The sequence below is a fragment of the Ambystoma mexicanum genome, chromosome 2p, assembly GCF_040938575.1.
Source record: "Ambystoma mexicanum isolate Mex_15411 chromosome 2p, UKY_AmexF1_1, whole genome shotgun sequence".
Lineage (NCBI taxonomy): Eukaryota > Metazoa > Chordata > Amphibia > Caudata > Ambystomatidae > Ambystoma > Ambystoma mexicanum.
This window is the reverse complement of record NC_090923.1, coordinates 663,392,682-663,415,358: the sequence shown is the minus strand read 5'-3', so window position 1 is coordinate 663,415,358 and position 22,677 is coordinate 663,392,682. Positions and strand designations below refer to the sequence as shown.

The following is a 22,677-nucleotide window of genomic DNA, read 5'->3' as shown; positions in this document are numbered from 1 at the left end:
CTGGTGCGTTATTCGTGAAATAGCTGCTTCTTAGCGGTAGGTGTGGTGGTTGATGTCAGGGGTATGTGTTAGTTCTGGCAGGATTTATCCAGACCGACTGTGGCTGCGACTGTGGCTGCGTTAGGCCTGAGGAGAACGCCTGGCTGGGGGGTGTGTAACCAGCGGTGTTTACTTAGAGTGATGGGGAGTGAGCGAGAAGTGTTGGTATGAGAACAGATATACCGAATGGTGTAATAGTATCTCTGTGTTCTATTTGAGTGGTGATGTAGAGGAGAGAGTAAGCGTGGGGTGTGATATGGTGGGTTTACATGCTCTTCCAAACGTTCCCTGCATTCCAGACCATACTGGAACCAGCTACACTTCTAAATACACATAGGCTGTTTGATACACTTCTAAATGCAACTTTTCTCAGAGAGGCTATAGGGCACAACTTCTAGATGTCACTTTCTCAGAGAGGCTATTGGGCACAACTTCTAAACGCAGCTTTTCTCAGAAAGGCTATTGGCACAACTTCTAAATACACATAGGCTATTGGGTACACTTCTTATTGCAACTTTCCTCAGAGAGGCTATTGGGTACACTTCTAAATACATAGAGGCTATTGGGCACAACTTCTAAATGCAACTTTTTTCAGAGAGGCTATTGGGCACAACTTCTAAATGCAACTTTCTCAGAGGCTATTGGGCACAACTTCTAAATGCAACTTTCTCAGAGGCTATTGGGCACAACTTCTAAATACACAGGCTATTGGGTACACTTCTAGATGCAACGTTTCTCAGAGAGGCTATTGGGCACAACTTCTAAATACGCATACGTTATTGGGTACACTTCTTAATGCAATTTTTCTCAGAGAGGCTATTGGGTACACTTCTAAATGCAACTTTTCTCAGTGGTAGGTGAGAGGTTATTGGGCGCAACTTGTAAATGGACATAGGCTATTGGGTACACTTCTAAATGCAGCTTTCCTCAGAGAGGCTATTGGGCACAACTTCTAAATACATAGAGGCTATTGGGCGCAACTTCTATATACACATAGGCTATTGGGTAAACTTCTAAAAGCAACATTTCTCAGAGAGGCTATTGGGCACAACTTCTAAATGCAACTTTTCTCAGAGAGGCTATTGGGCATAACTTCTAAATGCAACTTTTCTCAGAGAGGCTATTGGGCACAACTTCTAAATACACATAGGCAATTGGGTACACTTCTCAATGCAGCTTTTCTTAGAGTCACATTTCTATCTAGATGCAAGCTAGGTTCATAATTCTAATTGTGGTGCATGCTAGGAATCACATATGCTAACAATCACATTTCTGAAATGCCATCTAGGTGCGGTTTTTGCTGACAATTACATTTCTGTCTAGATTTGGCGCAGACTAAACTTGAGATTCATCTAAGTGTGGCATATGCTAACAATCATTATTTCTACCTAGATGCGATGCGGGCTAAGGTTGAGAGTACCATCTAAGTGCAGTGTTAGATTTGGTGTAGGCTAATCTTTGTGGTTCTCTCGGGGTGTGGTACTGGTTAACATTATACTGCAGGCCATTGAAAGGTAAATTAGAGTGGCAGGAGCTTTCTGGAGTAGAGTAATTGCTCTACTCCCCACCCATGCCAGCACTTACAGTTTTGTTGGTGTCTGGTGGCTTCATTGGCTTCCCCTGCTGACACCTGCAGACACTCTCTGGAGCCGCCCTAGTGGGAGCTGCCCTGGGCCATGGGGCCCTTAGCCGCAGGGGCTGCCCTGGGAGGGCTGGTTATGAGATGAGGGGCAGCCAATCACTGTCCGTGGGCGGGGTGGGAGGCGGGTTGGAGGGGGAGAGACCAGGAAATGGTGGCTGGGGCTCGTAGGGAATGCAGACACTTTTTCAAGTGTTTTTGGCCCAAAATGGGCGCCGCGCATCGCTGCTCCACTCACCTGCCTCCATAATGGGAAATGGAGCTGGTGGGAGCATGCGAGCGTTGGGCCCCGATGCTGCACGCTAGGCAGCCAATCACTGCCCGTGGGCGGGGTGGGAGGCGGGTTGGAGGGGGAGAGACCAGGAAATGGTGGCTGGGGCTCGTAGGGAATGCAGACACTTTTTCAAGTGTTTTTGGCCCAAAATGGGCGCCGCGCATCGCTGCTCCACTCACCTGCCTCCATAATGGGAAATGGAGCTGGTGGGAGCATGCGAGCGTTGGGCCCCGATGCTGCACGCTAGGCAGCCAATCACTGCCCGTGGGCGGGATGGGAGGCGGGTTGGAGGGGGAGAGACCAGGAAATGGTGGCTGGGGCTCGTAGGGAATGCAGACACTTTTTCAAGTGTTTTTGGCCCAAAATGGGCGCCGCGCATCGCTGCTCCACTCACCTGCCTCCATAATGGGAAATGGAGCTGGTGGGAGCATGCGAGCGTTGGGCCCCGATGCTGCACACTAGGCAGCCAATCACTGCCCGTGGGCGGGGTGGGAGGCGGGTTGGAGGGGGAGAGACCAGGAAATGGTGGCTGGGGCTCGTAGGGAATGCAGACACTTTTTCAAGTGTTTTTGGCCCAAAATGGGCGCCGCGCATCGCTGCTCCACTCACCTGCCTCCATTGTGGAAAATGGGACTAGGGTGTGGCACTGCAGGGCGGAGTCAGGGCAGCGCATGCTCACTGGGCCACACCCCTGCGCCTCTAAATTTAATGGGAAAGAGTTTTTCTGGTGAATAAGGTTCTGTCTCCCGTCCCTTGGAAGGGATGCCCATGTAGTATGGAGGTAAGGGGACGGGACACACGAGTAGAACTCAAAGCGAAAAATGCAGAACGAAAGCTCGAAGAGCAAAGCACAAGGTCTACCAACACTTGACCGTGTGGTAAAAATCTGAAGATGGCTGCCAGAGGACGGGCTTATGTAGAGGGCAGTCACTGGTTGGGGCAGTATGACCCAGAACTCAGCAATTGGTTTATAGGAGAAAGACAGTTTAGAAACAAAACCTTTATTTTACAGAGGATTCCCAGCCTGACAGGGAGTATTCATGAGCGCGTGAATCCATGCCAGCCCCCATGCTGGAGAAGTATAGGTAACCTGGTTTTACTACACAAGAATAGCTGGTTGCATTCTAAATGTGTTATAGGTTTGACTCACCTTGAGCTGTTTGCTATTCTTAATAAGGAAGGTTATACTTTGGTTGTACCCCTTAAGTATAGAGTTGGTTTTTATAATTGTGCTTATATAATGTTATACTAATTTACCCAAGATTTATCTGGGCCTACTTGTAATTAAATAAATCATCTATTTTTTTTTTAAATACATAGCGTTTGTGTCTTTGGACCATATGCATGCTACAATCGGTGTACCAAGCTACAGCCTTCTCTTCCTAAGATGAGGCGGGCTGCTATGTCGATAACACCTTCTCAGGTGGTACAGCCTTAAACTAAGTGGAGCTCCTGTACTGCCTGAGATGTATGTTTTATGAAGCCCTTAATTGGACTTTAGAAAAATAGTCCAAACACCCTCCACACCAGAGTCCAAATGGAATTAAAACTAGATCAACTTTTTTCAGTCTCAACCACATAGCAAAGTTTTCAGCCAACTTAATACTTCAGCAAGAATTCCAATTTTGCCTTCAACCACTTCAAATCCAATCTTGGGGACTCCTTTTGCTTTTCATCATTAGTTCTAACCCTATAAACTCTTCTAGGAAGAGTAGGAAGGAGTGAAGTATGCAAAACTCGCTAAAAACACGTACAAAGATCTAATAAAATTTCAGATGAAGCCAACTTACCTTGCCAAGCATATTTCTTGCCATTCAAATCCAGAGCAAAATCATCAGGATAAAAGTCAATAATACTGGAGTCCGGATCGGCTACCACATGGGTGTGAGCCGGGTTGCGGGAGGGGTGGCTTTGGCAAGTGGATGGAGGGTGACCTGGTGAGCCTACATCAGCTCTATAAAGACAACAGGCCAATGACCTTTGAAGAATGCAAGCATACTTTCAACCTACAAGACTCTGAGCGCTTCAGATACACACAACTGAGACACTGGGCCTCTCACCCACCCACTAGGAAGGGGGCTGGTAGGTACCCTCTCTCCCCTTGGGCTGACACTACAGGTGGGTGCCATGAGGGGGCAGATCTCAAAGTTATACAAGCTTTTGGGCACAGGGGATCCTGTAACGCGCTTACCATACATGACTAAATGGGAAGGGGATCTGGGGGCCCCATCGAGGATGAGGAATGGTTGAGAATATGGGGGCAGATGCTCAAGTCCTCCCGGTGCATCACACATAGGGAATGTTCCAATAAGTTCTGCTACAGATGGTATCTCACCCCGGAGATGCTGCTTCATATGAACAGTTAATACCCATGTGCATGCTGGTGGGGTTGTGAGGCAGGGGGCTCCCTCTTCCACATGGTGTGATGATGTCCCAAGGTGGGCCTTTAATTGAAGGAGGTGCTGACTAGAATAAAAGGGATCACAGGGTTGACCCTCCCTATGGACCCGTGGGTGGTGATACTGGGGAGGCAGGTGTGGGGTGTTCCCCCTTACTGGTCCAATGGCCACCTTGGTTGGGCACCTCCTGCTGGCGGTCAAGCTGGTCATCGCCCGTACCTGGAAGTCAATTGAGGGGCCAGAGGTTCAAATGTGGTGGGTGAGGGCCTGGGACATTCTGGTGGCGGACAAAATCACGGCACTGTGCGAGGGGCGGTGCGCCAAGTATGTCTCAGTGTGGTCTCCCTTTATTGACTTTACAGAGAGTTACCCTGTAATGGCAGCAAAGCGCCCGTTGCTGCAACACGTTTCCTCTTTGTGATCACACCTTGCACCTGGAAGAAAGGAGAGTGCGGCTGGAGTTTGGAGTGGGGAGGGGGCAACCGGACTCAAGTGCATTAAACATCTGTCTGTACCTTCTGTTCCCCGGGGTATAGTCCTGAAAGTGGTCACATTGCACTGTAACTGTCTATTTGCCTGTTTCCATACTCAACATGTTAATTTAAATAAGAGTTTTTGGAAGAATACAATCACATTTGATCGCATGTTATGTTATATAGGATTTATAAAGAGGACCCCTACCATTTACATTATCTTGTGGCATAGCCAAGTGCCCACCACCCCATGGCAAGGCTTCTTTCCACTAGGGATATGGCTAGATAGACAAAACAAGAGACACATTTAGGTGGAAGACTATATTCCCAGAATATGCAAGGCTCACTGTAAAGTGTGTGCCTTGGCTTATTCTAGGAGCTGTGATAGAACATACCCTTTCCCAAAAGGTTTGCAATTTGTGGCAGCCACATAGAATATGACAAGAGCCTGAAGACTTCAGGGAGATTCAGGCCAATGAATGTTCAGGTCTCTATTTCATAATTGGCTTATACCTGCAAGATGTACTAATATTCTCAGAGGTCACATATTGTCAGGTCAAGTAAGTCTCTGTGAGATGGCTTTTCTTCATGTTCATCATTCAGCTGCGATTTATTTTTTTCACCCCATGTGCTCGAGCCAAAACAAAATCTGCAATAATATATTTCTTTTTTACCAAGTTCGTCATTAAGCTCTAGACTGGGGTATCAGCTGGTGGCTCCCAATAATGAGGACATGGCCACCCTACAACTAGAATTGGTTCCATCATAATTGGTCATGAGGCTGACGATCTTGCCTACTTGTCCCTAGAGGGCCTTTTCACTGATGAAGGTACCCAAGAACAGATGGTGAAACAATCTCCTTATCTGTGATCCTATGCCAGGCTATCCCCTTCTCTCCCTTAATGCCAGCACTGGGCATAAACAGATTTTCATACAAAGAAAACAATCTTTCCTCACCTGCGTTTTGGAGGCACCTGTATCACAACAGCTAGCATATAGCCAGGTTGTAACTGCTATGCTTCTTAAGCGTGCAACTCCTCAACATGTTTTAATGTCCTTTTATGCCACAGACATTCGCTTGATTTGTGTGCATGGCTCAGACCTCCCCGGATCAGCCAACCGAAGCACATCTATAGAATATTTTCAAGTTATGGGATTGTCAGACACCCAGCACCATATACTCTTAAGACTTTCAAATTCAATTGTCAGGAAGCAGGCAGCCCACATAAATAAAGTAATGATCCTAATTTGTGAAAAGGGTTTCCAGAACAGTCAGAATGTGCATTCTAATAGTGCGACATTCATTATGGCATCATCATTGTTTTAAGGAGCGATTTTCCTCATCATCATGGAAAAGGAGATACCTATTCAGCTTGACCCGATGGTCTTCAATTTTCGGGGTAGTACTTATTTGAAGCCGCTGTTTGAAGTCTATAGATGCCTTTACACTCAACTATGCAATAGTCACTGTTGGACGAAAGTCAATCTTCTTTGTTGGTATTTCATGTGCAGTTATCAAAAGATTATCCAATTTATCCCGATTCATCCTCAAACCAGAGCACGTGGTAAATCGGTCAAAGTCAGCCAAGATTGTGGGCAGATTTTAGTCAGATGTTGAGGCATAGAGGAGCACAGTATCCATGTAGAGCTATATGAGGTTGCAAGCTCCTCATATGGTTATTCCCTATCCAGGTGCTTTTGCCTCATTAATTAGCCACAGTTTCCATGTCCAGTGCAAAGCACAATGGGGACAGCACTCCTGTCTCATGAAGATATACATCTGTATATGCTTTGGACAAGGGGTTCACATGTTTGAGCAACTCTATGAAGCCCAAACAAGATTGCACTCTTTCAAGACAGGTGACTATAGAGTACCACAGCACTCAGCCGAAGGCCTTCACTGCTCTGAGGGCAGCCATCAGTACTGGGATATCAAGTAGGGGATCCTGTGGTTTCAACGCTAGAAATGACTTCGAAGTATATATAGTTGTTTAAGGGGTAAAAAGGGGGTGCTGAGGAGTTTGAATAGGGGGTAGTAGTGAAGGGGAAGGGGCAGATGTGGGGACCTCCCCAAATGAAAAAAAATAAATAATAAAAACAACATTTCTAAGTAATCACTTTGAAGTACATTACCACGAAGCAATTCCTTCTTAACAATCTCAAAGGCACCCAGACGTTTATGGATTCTCGCACTTAGTAATCTTAGCACCTATGGGCAATGTATACCTTAAGATATATTGTGAGACACTGAAACGTATGCTACTGTCACTCGAAGATGAAGTAATACAAAAGATTTCCAAATCCTTACATAGATGTTGCTGTTTCTGGTAGAATGCTACTCTTAATTGGCCACTCTAGCAATCCGGGTGACATAGATGTTGCTGTTTCTTGTAGAATGCTACTCTTAATTGGCCCCTCTAGCAATCCGGGTGACATAGATGTTGCTGTTTCTTGTAGAATGCTACTCTTAATTAGCCACTCTAGCAATTCGGGTGACATAGAAGTTGCTGTTTCTTGTAGAAAGCTACTCTTAATTAGCCACTCTAGCAATCCGCTTGACATAGATGTTGCTATTTCTTGTAGAATGCTACTCTTAATTGGCCACTCTAGTAATCCGCTTGACATAGATGTTACTGTTTCTTGTAGAATGCTACTCTTAATTGGCCACTCTAGCAATCCGCTTGACATAGATGTTGCTATTTCTTGTAGAATGCTACTCTTAATTGGCCACTCTAGTAATCCGCTTGACATAGATGTTACTGTTTCTTGTAGAATGCTACTCTTAATTGGCCACTCTAGTAATCCGCTTGACATAGATGTTGCTATTTCTTGTAGAATGCTACTCTTAATTGGCCACTCTAGTAATCCGCTTGACATAGATGTTACTGTTTCTTGTAGAATGCTACTCTTAATTGGCCACTCTAGCAATCCGCTTGACATAGATGTTGCTGTTTCTTGGTGGTCAAATGTTTAAGATGGTTTACATGGTTTTTGGGAACCTAACTACATTACAGCAGCAGCTGGAATCTGTCAACTGAAGGTGTGAAACATTCTAATAGAAACCCTACGGGGTCTAAATGGTGGATTCAAAGAACGCATTTGCTCCCCCGCATCATGTTTTTTTAACAGTTTATAGCTGGAATGATATGTGGAAATGGTGCAGCCTCTACGATATGCGGTAAAAAGGACAGGATGTCATCCTGTTGCTGTGAACAAAGGGACTAATGGGGCATATTAATGAAGTAAATAAACTACAAATTAATCAGTACGCAATTTCAATTCAGAACTGTCACTACACATGATTTAGTTCCTTTTATTTCAAGTTTACCCACTGTCAACAAGCATCTGCAGAGTTGGATAAAAAATACGTTTTGTCGAGGAAAATATGAGTAGTTTACCATCAGACATGGAGCAACAGAGTGAAAGAAAGGCCAGTGTAGGGAATTAAGTGTAGAATGGCAGTAAACAAAGGAAACCCTCAAGTAACTTAAATTAGCTGAATGCAGGTGGGGTCGCTTCCTGAACCGAGCTGTATTAAGCTAATGTGAGTTACATTGGTGTTTCCTTTATTGACTGCCATCCTACACTGACCTTTCCTATACTACCTTACTCCGTGTATCATGATGGAAGGGATGGTGGAAATGTTTGAATCACCAGAGGAAACTTATAAGTGTACGTCAGTTACTATAGTCTCTTAAAGAAATAAAATATGGTGTAGTCTCTCACAAAGTTCCATGGATTGTCCTTGTCCTGTGCGGACGTCTGGATGATGACACTGGTCTTTATCTTCAGGTTGCACGTTTCACCAGGTGCTCAATCCCTTGTTGGTAGAGTATGTTGGTCTAGGCCTCTGTGACAAACACGTCTCGGACTGTTGGAACACCTGAAGAAGTGGAAGTGATGGCGCCTTTTCTGCACGGGCTCTGTGAGTTGACGTCTCAGATGAGGACTGAGGGAGGTCCCTATCTGCTGGTCAGCTCCCTTCAATGAGGCTCTGGTCTCCGGGGCACAACCATGCCATCCCCACCCACTATATCCTCTGTGGCCCTCAGTGAGATTTCACCATCTCTACCTCCTCCCACCTGTTCTAGATTCTGCTCTGAACTAAAATGGTCAGCCACAGTCTCCTTGGTCTTTCCTTTTAGAATACCTGCTCTCCCTCCCACCTCCTGAAGTCTCAAAGATCTATCTCCCCACTACTTCAGCTCTTGCCACTCTCTCTGTGCTGCAGTTTCATAGATGGTTCTTCCCCAATCTCTCCACTCTGTCTCTCTTGGTGCTTTTAGCACCACTCCAAACTCCTCTCAACTCTGCTCCCTGTGAGCGCAACTCCCATTATTTGTGATGTAATATTCCTCCAACCTTGTTGATATATTGCCTTCAACCTCTTTCCGACTCTCACTCTTTCTCCAATGGTTCACCTCCCCCATTCTCCACCAACTTCTAGTCCCCTGATGGTAATGTTAATTATTTTCCTACAGCCTCCTTCATTCCCCAATAACTCTCCTCCTTTTGATGACACATCTCTCCTGCTCCATCCTCCTTTGCTCCCCACTATCCCCAAACAACACCTCTCCTGCTCCAACCTCCTCCAGACTTTACATCCAACTTCCAGCTCACACCTCCTGCTCTCCTACTCAAATTCCCCACACTACCAGACTGAGCTGGCTGCATTATATAACAGGGTATCTCCCACCCTATAACAGCACTTATTGGTATTGCGGAGGTCCCCAGTGTAATGAGAGCTGTGCTTGGCCATGATTGAGCTTTGGTTTGGAGGTCATGAGGTTTGGGAGGGTGCTGGTGTGAGGTTACATGAAGGCATGTCAGCATCTTGTATTTCAGAATGGCTATGGCAGGTTTGGCATCCTTCCCTCTGTCTCTCAATTCCCTGGTGTTATCAACTGTGTGAGTCTGACTCTCTCTGCTCTCATAGCTTAAATTTCCGAAGCCAGAAAAACCTCAGTAAGCAGGGGCGACTGTTCAGTACATTTAATTCGCCATTGTGGTGGGTAACTTGCACGTTTGTAACTCCTGTGACATGGAGAGAATGATGCAAGTTTCTTGGTTCATTCCATGGGAATCAATTTTGCATTGTTCCGACACAACATTGTAACTGTGGGACATGCATGGGTCAAGCGAGTATGAATACCAATAGAAATTGATCCTCCCCCCCCCCCCGGCACCTGGAGAAAAAGTATTTCCTCAACCGTTGAAGATTGTGAAATGCTGTAACGTTGCTTCACTGAAGGGAGAAACTTCCCTTCCTAGGCTGGAGTTGTGGCTCTGGCTAACAGCTTGAAGAGGTCTCTGAGAGCATGCAACCTATGGGAAACATTTTCTTTAAGGGTCATGGGCATCCCCCTATCCTTGCTCTCATCAACAGTAAAGATAGCGGTGGTGAGGGAAGTACCAGGGCCCCTGAGAGTGCCCCATACAGGTTCCTGTATATTATCAGGGGCGAGGTTGGGGTGAATGTCTTGGTGACCACATCCTTTGGTGTCCAGACCCTGCGGTGGGGTTAGTGGGTGTGTGAGCCTTTCTGGGGCTATCCATTCTGGGCTCCTTCCCATCAGTATGGTTGGAAAAGGGTTGAATTCTCCTGTGACTGCCCCCCCCCATGCCTTAGTGCAAGAATTAAGGTGGGGTGGTCTGGGCATCCCCCATATGCACCTGAGCCCATTTTACCATTTCACCTTCTATCTCCAAAGTAGGGCAGTGGACTTTGTCACCCAACCCTAACTCTTAAGGGAGTTAGACAGGAAAAACCCTCTCATGGATGGATTAGGTGGACATGATGCTATCCCAAAACATCAAAGAGCACGAAAGAATTATTTACAGCTCATTCACCTCAGGCCAAACTGAAGACGTTTGTATTTCAGATGCACTTGTCTTGCGTGTCAACCATTTGTAGCTCCTACGATGTTTATCGTAGGAGCTAGAAATGTAATCTTGCATATTGAGACATTAATTGGGGTATGCTTGCATCATAAAAAAACATCTATGGTAACATTCCAAAGCCAATGGACTAAACTGGGCCCAGTAATGATGCATAGGAACTCCTACGACAAATGAAATAGTTATTATGTTGCTGTGGTTTTGTATCATGCTCTGCCATTCGGACATGTTTAAATACATATATTTAACAAACCTTCAAGTTTAAGATGGGGATAGGTTCCTTTTACATTAATGTAAAGGGATCATTTTCTTTGAACCCTCACTACCTTACCCCTATCAAGAAACAGTAACACGATAGTAAATTAAGGGCACTCTGCAAGCTCCCTTGCCCCAACAAAGAGGTGAGAGTAACCATAATCAGGAAAGGTGTGGACAGGTATCAACATCAACATACATAAAGCTCAAGTGCTATATATTTAGCAGTATTGCACACGTTGCTGCACCCTCTACCCTACCAGTAGCTTACCAGTAGGTTTCGCAATTGTGAACGCTATTTAGGGAAGTGTATGCTGCCTCTAAACAGTCTGGCCAGGTTACTCCTGAAGACATTATGACTTCCTTATAAACAGAGTATAATAAAGGCACAGAATTGTCCGTCTTACTCTTGGGAAATGCACTGCTATCAGCCACCATGCGGTCTATAAATGAAGCTCATGATGAGAACATCTTAATTATGTTATCCCAAAGAACTGCAACTAAAAAAGGATGGCAAAAATAATTGGAGAACCATTTCATAAACAGTGACAATCTTAGAGGGTTACATCTCAGACAGCCTTATGTAGCACAGCCGTCTCTTAGTTTAAACATAACTCAAACTGAAGACAAAAGAGTTATCCTCTAAGTTGCTACACATGTTATAAGGCAAGGGCTTCAGAAAGCAAAACGATCCCACTAGTTATAGGATATCACAAGCTTAAGCCTTACACATAGAGGCAAAACCTCAATCACAATCCTAATTATTAAAAATTGTACACAGAAGGGTGTCAAACTGTCAATGCATGTAGACATATAACCAAAAAATGTAAACATTTGATGGGCGGAAGGTTATTGAATTAATCTTAACCACTGGCAGTGCTCTGAGCAAACTTGCACATCATTGTTTTCTAGCTCATTTGCGCCGCTGCAGAAGGGCACCAGCTATATGCAAATCAGTCTTGGTCCTGCCAACAAGGGGAGCAGTCCAGCCCAAACTGCTAGGCCAGGCCCCTTCTCCATGGAAACACAAGCAACACCAAAGATGTTTCGGCTTTGTTGACTTTCATCAATGACGTGCAGCTTGCTTCCCTGTGGTGCATTGAGCAATGGACCCATATATGGGAATACCCTCTCTCACTCAGGGAGACGATCCTGAGTGGGACAGGTATGCCCAGTACTGGTTACCAAGCTTGCCATGCCTAGAAACCCAAGCTACACCTCACTGGCAATGTGCAATGAGCCTGAAGAATGGATGGGGTTGTTTGTGGTCTCGTGCAGATGTGATGAGATCTAGCAGTCCTGGCTGAACTGCCCCTTTTGGGGTACGACAAAGCCTGATTTATCCCTTTCTCTAATGGCATGGCAGGCTGAAAAACGGTTTGGGGTTGAAAGACCAAGTGACAAATGTTCGAGGGAGAAAAGACCAAAGAATATTTTTTTAGATAACCTTCAGTCTTTTCTCCCCTGAACATTTGTCACTCAGTCAAACCCCTGCCCACACCCCCACCCACACCCCTACCCCCACCCCGCTACTTACCTTGCCTCCTACTAGCTGGTCCCTGCGACGCCTGTCCCATTTCAGGGTCCTTTCCTTTTTTAGTTTTTTTTCCGGTCAGCTGCGGGGGTGTCCTCACAACTCCCGCTCACTATACTGTATAGTACAGTGGGCGGGGTTTGTGAGCGGAAACCCCCGCAGCCTTTTTTTGTTCGGGATACGTTGCGGGAGTGTCCCCCGCCTCACCTGCTCACTATACTGTATTTTATAGTGAGTGGGAGATGCGGGGTGACACGCCTGCAGCCCTTTTTAAAAATAAAATCTTTTTTGGGGGTTGGCTGCGGGTGACATCCCCACAATCCCCGCTCACAATATAGTGAGCAAAGGGGCAGGAGACATCCCCGCAGCCCCCAGCACCGAATGTGTGATTTGGTCGAACTTTTCGGCCGTCGGATTTTTACGAACGGCCGAAATTCGGCCAAATCACACATTCAGTATTTTTTTTCGGAAATTTTGGATGAAACCTGAAAAACAATGGTCTGCATGGCTGCCCAGAGCAATGACAGAGGTTATGCTTCTTTCAAAATCTATCAGCCATCACCTTTCAGTTTTGCTAATGCATACCAAAGGACAAGCATCTGGTCCATCATCCCCTATGTACCCTGAACATAGCCTGCATAGGAAGCTCAGGGTATATTTTCCCATTATAGATGACTATGTATTACTATGATAGCCTACACCCAACGAAGGCACCACCCTGTCTCACTGTGAAGTACCTTTCTAACATCAATTAAGGGGCTTTTTCAAGTTTACAGTACTCATTTGACCACTCCATTCCCTCACCTTCTGTTACCAACAGCATTTACTTTTATGTACAATCTATTCTTGGCTCACTCTTGACAATCAGATAATTAACATTCTGTAGTTTGTCCTGGAGTCCAACATATCGAGATGCCTGGGCAAATAAGCCACTAAACATCCATGATTGCCAGAGCATACCCTCAAGACCCTCATACATCCAAACACAGCCAATTACCATGGGCGTAATGTTAGGGGGGGACGGGGGTGTTTGTCTCCCCCAACTTTCATGGCACACTATTTTGTCCCCATTCATTTGAATGGGGCACCTTTTCTTCAGAGGTCCTGTCCCCCCCCAACATTTTCAGCAAAGTTTCTCCACTGCCAATTACCACAACACTTTAGGACATTTCTGCCTCCCTGTTGCAAAACTATGTCCCATTTAACAGGACTGGCATAAACCCATGCAATCACAAAACATAGTTGCCTTGCTATATCCCTCCCTTTCTGTTTCTTGTAGCATCTATCTCCTGCTTTCCCATTCTCTTATCTTCCCCTTTCTCATTTTCTTTCCTCCAGCAGGCTACGATCTGGATACTCCTGGGGGGAGGGGCACAGTATGCCACTGCACGAATAAGCTAGGTGCTCCAACTACTACAGCAGCGATTTGGTGCGCTAGAAAAGCCTATTAACATAACACATTAACATAACATGCAGACTATGGACTTACGCAGGAGGGCTGTACTTAAGTTAAAAAGATTCTGAAGGATCACTTATTAGATATCGGAGCTATCCCAGGTTACACGATATCATAAGCTCAGATCTTACACAGCAAAGGCGCCACCTCAGATGACATCAATCATGCTGACTCTGGACTCACACAGGAGGTCTGTAGGTCAAGTGACAGCGATCTTGCAAGTTCAGATCTTACATATTAAAGCTTTCCAACAGGTCACACAAATCAAACAAGTTTAGGATTTAGATATTAGAGCTAACCTTTATGTTTACAGGTCAGGCTTCAGCTTTCCAATTTGTATTTTGTATTTGTATTTATTTGGTTTTCATATAGCGCCTTAAGCCAAGTCGATGTACAGAAAATTAAAATGGTACAATCAATGAATATCAATAAATCAATCTATCATATCAACCAAGGTGGAGAAAACGGGACTTCAATGACTTTCGAAATAAAGAGTAAACAGAAATAGAGCGAAAAAAATTGTGAAGAGTATTCCAGTGTAGGAGAGCCAAGAGAGTAAGGGAACGAAAACGTGACCGAGCACAAGGAGGACGCAGAGCCACAAGAAGAAAATTGGAAGAAGAATCAAAGAGACCGGGAGGGAGAATAGAATGAGATTAAAGAAGAGAGATAGTCAGGTTCACGACCATAGAGAGATTTAAAAAACAGACATGGAAAAAAGAAGGTGGATAGAAGCATTAAAGACTTCAAAGGAGCAAGTCGAGTAAGTGTAAGAGCTTAAGGTCCATCAAGCCGAGTGCAAGTGGCACCTGGCTTATCTACTGGCATAGTTATGTTCACTTCGCTGTCCAGAAATAATCACTTGCTGATTAAGACCACTAAACAACAGTCTTTTACTCATAAAATAGAAGATGCGCTAAGTCAATCTAAGGAACTCTTTTCAGTTGTGAAATCCTTTTCTTCTACCTCACGTTCGCTCCTTACAGTGCCGCCATCCCAGTCTTACTGTAATGCTCTGGCAGAATGTTTCCAGACAAAAATTGTTGATATTCAGAACCTCTTTGAGATCTCTCAGCTCCAGTCACCGGTGGTTGATATTTGCCTTCCAACTACGGCTAGCTGGGATACTTTTCCAGTATTCACTGATGAGGCGGTCTTATCTGCTATCTCCCGTATTGAATCGGCTGTCCCATCTGACCGATTCCTTTATTTGTCGAGCAGGATCTCCTGCCTAGGATTATTCCTATAGTGACCAGGCTGTGAACCACTCTTGCAACCATGGGTTTATTCCATCTGAGCTAAAGCAGTCCACTGTAATCCCTTTGCTTAAAAAGCCATCTATTGATGCTTCTATTCTGTCTAACTTTCAACCTAGTTCTTTACTGCCTTTCTGTATGAAGCTTCTTGAAGCTTTGATTTCACCTCTTCTTTCTTCTTTTCTAGAATCGTCCTTAATTCTTGATCCTTTTCAGTCTGGCTTTCGACCAGGAAGGGGTACAGAGAGTGTTGTAGTCTCCGTCATGGACAATCTGGTTAGGCTGGCTGACAGTCGAAGAGTGGGTGCCCTGCTTTTGCTCGACCTGTCAGTGGCTTTCGATACGGGCAATCACCCCCTCCTCCTCCTCTCTAGGCTAGCAGCTTTGGAGAGATCAGGCCCTGTGCTGGGCTGGTTTACCTCCTACCTGGTCAGTCGAGGCCAGCCTGTCTCTCTACCTCCCTTTCTGTCTTCTGTTCACTCTTTGTTCTGTGGTGTTCCCCAGGGCACTGCCTTGTCCCCAATGTTATTTAACATCTACATCTGTTCACTGATTGCCCTCAATCCGCTCCCACAGCGTTAGGTGCTATTCTTACACAGATGACACACAAATCCTGGTCCATTTAGATCTTGACCGGGACGGTGTGTCGTCTCGCTTGTAAGAGTGTTTGTTGGCTGTGGGGGACTGGATGAGTACCAGCTGGCGGGGACAAGACGGAGGTCCTGGTGGTTGGTTCACCTGTCACTCTGGATTCTTGGTCCTCTTCCTTTTGAACTGCTTCTTTGGGCGCTCTTCCTATTTCAGTTACAGTGGTGAAAAATGTGAGGGTCTATCTGTCCTCAGCACTGTCTATGGTGGTACAGGTTAGTGCGGTGTGCCAGTTTGGTCACTTTTTGTTGCGAGTTCACTGCCGAGTTTTGCCCTTTTTCCCGGCACGTTTACGCCCACCGGTGGTGGCTGCATTAGTCTCTAGTAGGATAGATTATTGCAATGCCCTTTTTTTGGCTCAGGCTACAGGTTTGATTTGACGCTTACAACTTCTTCAAAACCTAGCTGCCCGAGTTGCAACTGACACCCCATATGGTACTCACATCAGTCCGGTACTGCGCCACCTGCACTGGCTTCCAGTGCAGCAACGGATTACTAATAAATCACTATGCATTGTTCATCACGTATTTTACCAAGTGGGACTGAAATTTCTTCAAGATAAGTTCTTGCCTTATGTCCCTAAACGGGCCCTTCGTTCTAGTAACAAGCGACTGGTGGTGGTGCCTAAGTTCCGTCTCTAGAGAGTGGGTGGTAGGCCTTCTCAGTTGCTGCAGGTAGGCTGTGGAATAGCCTTCCTCTAAAGCTTAAGTCCACTGAGAAGCACTTTCCGCCGTCTGCTTAAGACTACACAGGCACGTAATAAGTATTCATAACATAACATAAGACCAAAGAGAGCAGTAGAACAATAGAAAAGTTGTGAAAAGATTAAAGACGATATCAACATTTTAATGGCTGGAAAAGTCAGGAAGGGACTAGCTTTCCGAATATTGTATAAGTGTAATCAACAGGCGCAGGAGGACAGAGAAATATGGTGATTAAAATATAAAGCAGAATCAAAGTAGAGTCTCAGGTTGCGAGCAGTGGAGGAAATAGAAAGCTGATATGGTGGGAACGAAACAAAGGAGGGAGATAACTTAGAAGGAACAGTGTTAGCAGGGAAGAAAAGAACCTCAGTTTAGAAGCATTAAGTGCAAGATAATGAGTCGACATCCAAGATTTAATAGCTAGTAGACAGGCAAACAATGGGCCTCATTATGAGTCTGGCAGTACCCATGCTGGTAAAAACAGCACGGCTGCCGCCAGAGTAATTTTTTTTTCCGTCGCCTGCCATGGGGACTTACCGGGGCATTACGGCCCTGGTGGTCCCGGTAATTGCCCATTGCCGGGCACCGGAAAATATGACTCCCCATTCCCATTCGAGCCCCATTGGACTCAATGGGAATGGGGAGGACGGATGCACCGGCACCATTCATAAATGGTGCCGGTGCATCCGTCAAGGTCTGCAAGCGGGTGTCAAGGTCTGCAAGTGGTGCCTATCCGCCCGCCAGGTCAGACCTGATGGGCGAAAAGGCACCCGCTCGCAGAACTCGTAGTTTGCCGGCCCAGAAACAACGGTACCGGCAAGCTTACCAGCACTGTTGTTTCCGGACCGGCAACCTTATAATGAGGCCCAACATCAAAAGAAAAAGACAGGAAAAGCAGAGTATCGTCAGCATAAAAATGGTGTGACAGACCAAACAAGGATATAACTGCAGCAAGAGGAGAGGTGTAGAGGGAAAACAGGTAGGGACCCAGAACAGACCCTTGAGGAATATCATGGGCAACTGTCAGATGATGTTCTGGCCCAGGAGACTGAACTTTTTTTATTTTTAGACAGATATGACCGGAACCAAGAGAGGACAAGACCAGTAAAGTCAAAGGTTGAAAGAGAGGTCAGTAGAAGAGTGCGATCAACAGTGTCAAATGCAGCCGAAAGAGCTAACAAAATAAGAAAAGATGAATGTTTAGAATAATGTTCAGAGAGTAACGAATTAAAAACTGAGAAAATAGCAGTTTCAGTGGAATGACAGGGGTAAAAGCCTGACTGAAATCATGGAAGAACAGAAGAATTAGATACAAAAGTAGAGACTAGAGAATAGACCAGACATTCAAATAGTTTAGAAAGATAAAGTAATAATGAAATATGACAAACATTAGAAACAAGCAAAGGGTCAGCAGTAGGTTTCTTTAGGAGTGGAATAATCAAAGCATGTTTAAAGGATGATGGAAAAATTAAAGTCAAGAGACAAGTATTAAGGAAAGAGCCAAGGTAAGAAATGAGGGAAGTATAGATTTTATGAAGGAGCACGGAAGGAATAGTATCAGTAGGAGAAGCAGTAGGATGAGCTTGAACCAGCAGGAGAGAAGTCTCCTCGTTGGTAGGGGGTTTGAAACACGAAATAAAAGCTGAAGCTACTGAAATGGGAAAAGTAGATGGCGTTGGTGAGGAGGAAGCTTCAATAAAAGAGCGAAGAGAGGCCACCTTCAAAGAAAAGAATAAAGCCAAATTAGAAGCTGAAAGAGTCGAACTAACAGAATAGTCAGGGGTAGAGGGAGACATGAAAGGATCTGAAAGAGATGTCTAGGATGGGTTTATTGCACATGCAAGAGATCAGAAAAGTATAAGCGTTTAGTAGAAAGTATAACCTCATCGTAAAGAGCATGATAAAATAAAGTATGAGGTGTGATCTGTCGTAGACTTGGACTTAAGGATGGCGAAGAGCATGGTGCATAGAACAGAGTTGAGTAGAGAGCCAGTGTTGGGAAGGTTACGAAAGGGATTAAAGGGTGAGGTAGGGTAGAGAGTATCTAAAGAAGAAGATAGAGAAGAAAAAAGGGTAGAGGCAGCCTCATCAGCAGACAAGTCTGCAAAAGAAGGATGAGACGGCAGGGCAGAGATACAGGAAGAAACAAAGAGTGGAGTATTAAAACTATGCAAGTTGTGTCGATAGAAAAGTTCTCTAGATGGGGCAGACAAAGGATTTATCCCTGTATTGACTTAGCCAAAGAATAGGCATTCCCTCAAGTAACGATTTTGTAATTCCAGTGGAGCATTACACACTGTCTGCCAAGACAAAGGAATGGTGACATATACTCAACCTTGAACATGCGGTGAGAGTTTAAATACCTAAGGTTGTTGAGTGAATGTGCCTAGAATCATATGTGCTTAGTTTGTAAGCTCCTGCTTCATGATTAACAGGTGAGAATACACCAGGTTACAAAGCAAATGTGAAAGAGAGAAGAGAAAGTGCAATCTCCCACATTTACACTGTACTGGGGTGCAGAAGGTCCCATCCATCTTGACTGGAACATCAATAGCTGGACTCTTGAGAAAGGTCTTCTGTTTGTGGAGGACGAAAGATGGTCTTCTACCACCACCAAGCATCGGGACCGTGCTTCTCCTTCACCAACCAAACATCGTCCACTATCTCCCCATTCTGTGAACAAATAAAGCCACACAATTCACAAACTGGTCTCACACTTCAAATCAGAGGTTTAACTGTGAGTAGAAGCTACTCATTTCTATTCGGCAGCTACAAGGTCTGTAGGGGTTGGTAAATCTTCAATACTCATGTGTATGTTACAACTTTACAATATCACTTTGTTATATCAGCATATCTGAAACTGCTACTTGTCACAAAGTGATCATGCATCAGAGAGTGGTCAGACACAAAGGGTTGTTTTTAACAACGCTTTCATTTTGTGAATTTCTAAGTTTGGAGCAGATAAAGCGATCAATTCCACTCCCCTGAGACTTCATCTCTAAAACCCCTCTTAAGCCTTTCCCTCCTCTCTCATTATTAAAAGAGAGGAGGAAAAGGCTTCCCATTCAATGTGATTTCTTATGTGTTGTATTTTTTTGTGATAAAAAGAGCATTGTTCATCCCTGTTGCGAAGAACCAGGAATGAGACGCGAACACAGAGAACTCATGATTGTTGCTATAGACCTTTATTTAAATAATAAAGACGCTTGGAAAATGCCGCACTGTCCCTAATCTAGGAGGTATTTCCATAACTCAACCAAAACTATGGGTCTGTCCTAGTATACTCCCCTGCCAGGGCTTTCTCATATAAGGCACAATCTTCGTATTTGCTTGCATTCACACCGCTCCAGTATTTGGTATTATCTCTTTTAAAAAATAGGGTCTCCAGCCCACTTTCATTCACGTTCTTTATCAAATGCACACAACTTGCTCTTGTCTGTCCTTCATAGAGCTGCAGAACCGCCCGGTGACCCAGCTTCTCTTCTCAAGACTCACCAGCTTTCTCTGGCATTCTTCGAAGCTCCCGCAGTAAATGTGCTTCAGCGCCCTGATGTCCTGCCTCCACTTCACAGGCTCGTCGGTTTTGTCCAGCGACTTCCACGTCCTTTGTAGCTTCTGCTTTGCTTCTGAGCCCTTCTCCATGTTCGGGCAGCGTGGGCACTGCTTCTCGGTTCCTGCGGTCGGCAGGAAGATTCTCCTTTTCTTCCTGCCATGATCCCAGCACAGCTAACCAGCTCCTGCAGTCCCTCCTCTCTAGCAGTCTCCCCAAGCCTCTTCACTCCACAGTCTTCTCTGCGGCTCTGCAACTTCTCGGTCAGCACCGAGAAAACAAAACTTCCCCGGACAGTGTCTCCTGCTTACATGCTGATCGGTGCTTTTGAATGTCCAGGCACCTATCACATGCTCGCAACAACGAGAGCGCGTACTTGCTTCTCAGCTTCACTGATCCTCACTACTCCATTTAGCCTCCTCGTCCCAGTGTTTTCAAGAGACCTATGTGTATGGGATTGACCGTCAGTCCATGCCATTCTATTTACAGAATAGTGAAGGATGTCATCAGCAGGTTTTGATGGCTCTGAGTGGGATCATTATAATATTCCATCAAGGCATGAGGAATGGAGAGCATGTCCTGAAAAGGGGGATGCCATGTCTCATCTGATGATGTCTGCCCTTCCCCATGAGGGTTGCCTCCCCTCATGTGATCGTATAGCCACAGGGTCAAGATCAGGTAGAAACTGGATCCCGTGGCCACATGAGGAGAGGCTACCTCTTGGAAAGGAGTGATGACATCATCAGATTCATTAGACTGTATATAAATGAATAAAAGAAAAAAGGGATAGGATGGCCTGGTGCTCTGCCAAATATAAAGGAAAAGAGGGCAAGCTGGCCACTCTGGAAACCTATATATATTTGTATAAAAACGAATTAAATGCAAATAACAGTGGAATGGATTCCTTCATGAACACCAACATCTCCCAAAACAAGATTCCTTCCAGTCTCCCCCGGCTGTCATTCAGATTCAAAATTATCAAATGCCCTTATTCGCCTGGTCTGAGACCCTTTGTTTTTTGTCAGCTTTAGTCAATAGTGGGAAGGGCCTTTTCTTGGACACTCGCAGATGGATTGCTTATGAAGCTGGGCTTGTTAAGGAAGCCAGTCTTGGCTGATATCTCAACTCTGTCCAGAGCCGCCACCATATAGGAGACACCACTTAGGTTTTACAAGATGTTTTCTCAGCGCCTGAGTACTCATTGCCACAGCACGTGCCCATTCTCCTTTTGGGTTATCTTACTATCTGGAAATGTATGTCAAACTGTGCTGCATGCTTATTCATCCTTTCCTCCAACACACACACCTTGTTGGCTTAAGATGCACAAGTCCTTTTCTGGCTTCCTTGTCTCCTCTTACCAACTTCTCCTTAGCGCTTTCCATCTCCACCTTACTTCTCTCCACCTTATCCTCTGCTCTCATCTCCACCCCCTCCTCTGCTCTTCCCTCCACCTCCTCCTCAGCACTTCCCACTTCCACCTTAATGTTGCTTCTCACCTCCTGCTTAACTCTGCTCCAAACCTCCTCTTCAAATCTGCTCCCCACCTCCTCCTTTATTCCTCTCCAAACCTTAGTTTCCTGCCACCTCTCATTCTCCACAGTCTCTGGTTTCTAACCACCTCCAAAACTCTCTCTTGCACAAACAGATACACTGATTGACATTGATTTGACAGAGGGCATACACTTCCAGCGCTTAAACAGAGTTTGAGTACTTTTACCATCCCAGCAGCAAGACAACAGTGGGGAGTGGGGCACCTCAGTAACCAGAAATCATAGAACAATATAGTGTTTGTCCCCCAGGATTTGCGCTTCTTAACTTCTAATATAATGCTTGCGTTTGAAATAATATACAACAAACCTGTTTAGTTGTGGTTACATTTCCAATGTTTTAATCAGGATGGGACATAGTCCTTCTTTATACTTTTTTATGTTCAATATTTGGCCAACACTTGTTTCATGCCTGCTAGCGCGTTCTCAAGGACATCAATTTGTTCATGAAATACAAACAATCTGCAATCAATAAAATATACTCATGCATTTGTATAATATGACTGTCCCCATGCCGTTCATGTTGAATTAATACCATCTGCCAAATCCAAGGGGAGTGTACTTCTTCAAACTGGTATCATATTAATAATAATTATTTCTAAGTAATGTATTTGTAATAGGAACTGGTTATACCGATTAATTCTGGAACTTTCTTTTGATTATGTATTTCCAGAATCGTGAGGTCATGTTGTTTTGTGTGTTTTAGACTTCATAGCTTTATGGCGGGTCTCACCCTAAGTTACTAGGGGAATCCAGACGTGGCCCCCTTTCTCACTATTCTTAGAGAGGCACAGCTCTACCCTACTGATGAGGTCCAACCAGACCGAAACACGTGTCTGGGGTTGCTGTTGGTACTCTTGTTCAGGGGAGAATTGCCTAGCATTTCGGTGCTGGACTGCCCCAGGACAGGACAAAGACTGATATGTTTGGGATATTTCTCCTCTGTGAAAGATAGTGAGCTAAAGAATCTGGGAAGGCTCTGGAAACAAGGACTAATGTCTGGCA

General features: G+C 45.1%; 2 protein-coding genes across 4 annotated transcripts in view; one reads left to right on the top strand and one right to left on the bottom strand.

Annotated features, from left to right (window-relative positions):
- Window positions 1-22,677, top strand: part of LOC138566665 (uncharacterized) — a 508,561-nt gene that overhangs the window by 161,962 nt on the left and 323,922 nt on the right. The gene's annotated exons all lie outside the window — the stretch shown is intronic.
- The window catches only part of ACP7 (acid phosphatase 7, tartrate resistant (putative)), a 282,088-nt gene that overhangs the window by 35,185 nt on the left and 224,226 nt on the right, over window positions 1-22,677 (bottom strand). Inside the window, exon 14 of one of the 2 annotated variants that reach the window (XM_069644230.1) lies at window positions 14,301-19,248. The exons of the other annotated variant lie outside the window; for it this stretch is intronic. Within the exon in view, the coding sequence (XP_069500331.1) occupies window positions 19,180-19,248 (69 nt within the window). The 3' untranslated portion in view covers window positions 14,301-19,179. Of the gene's footprint in view, window positions 1-14,300; window positions 19,249-22,677 lie in introns of those variants that run through there. 2 annotated transcript variants of the gene reach the window in all.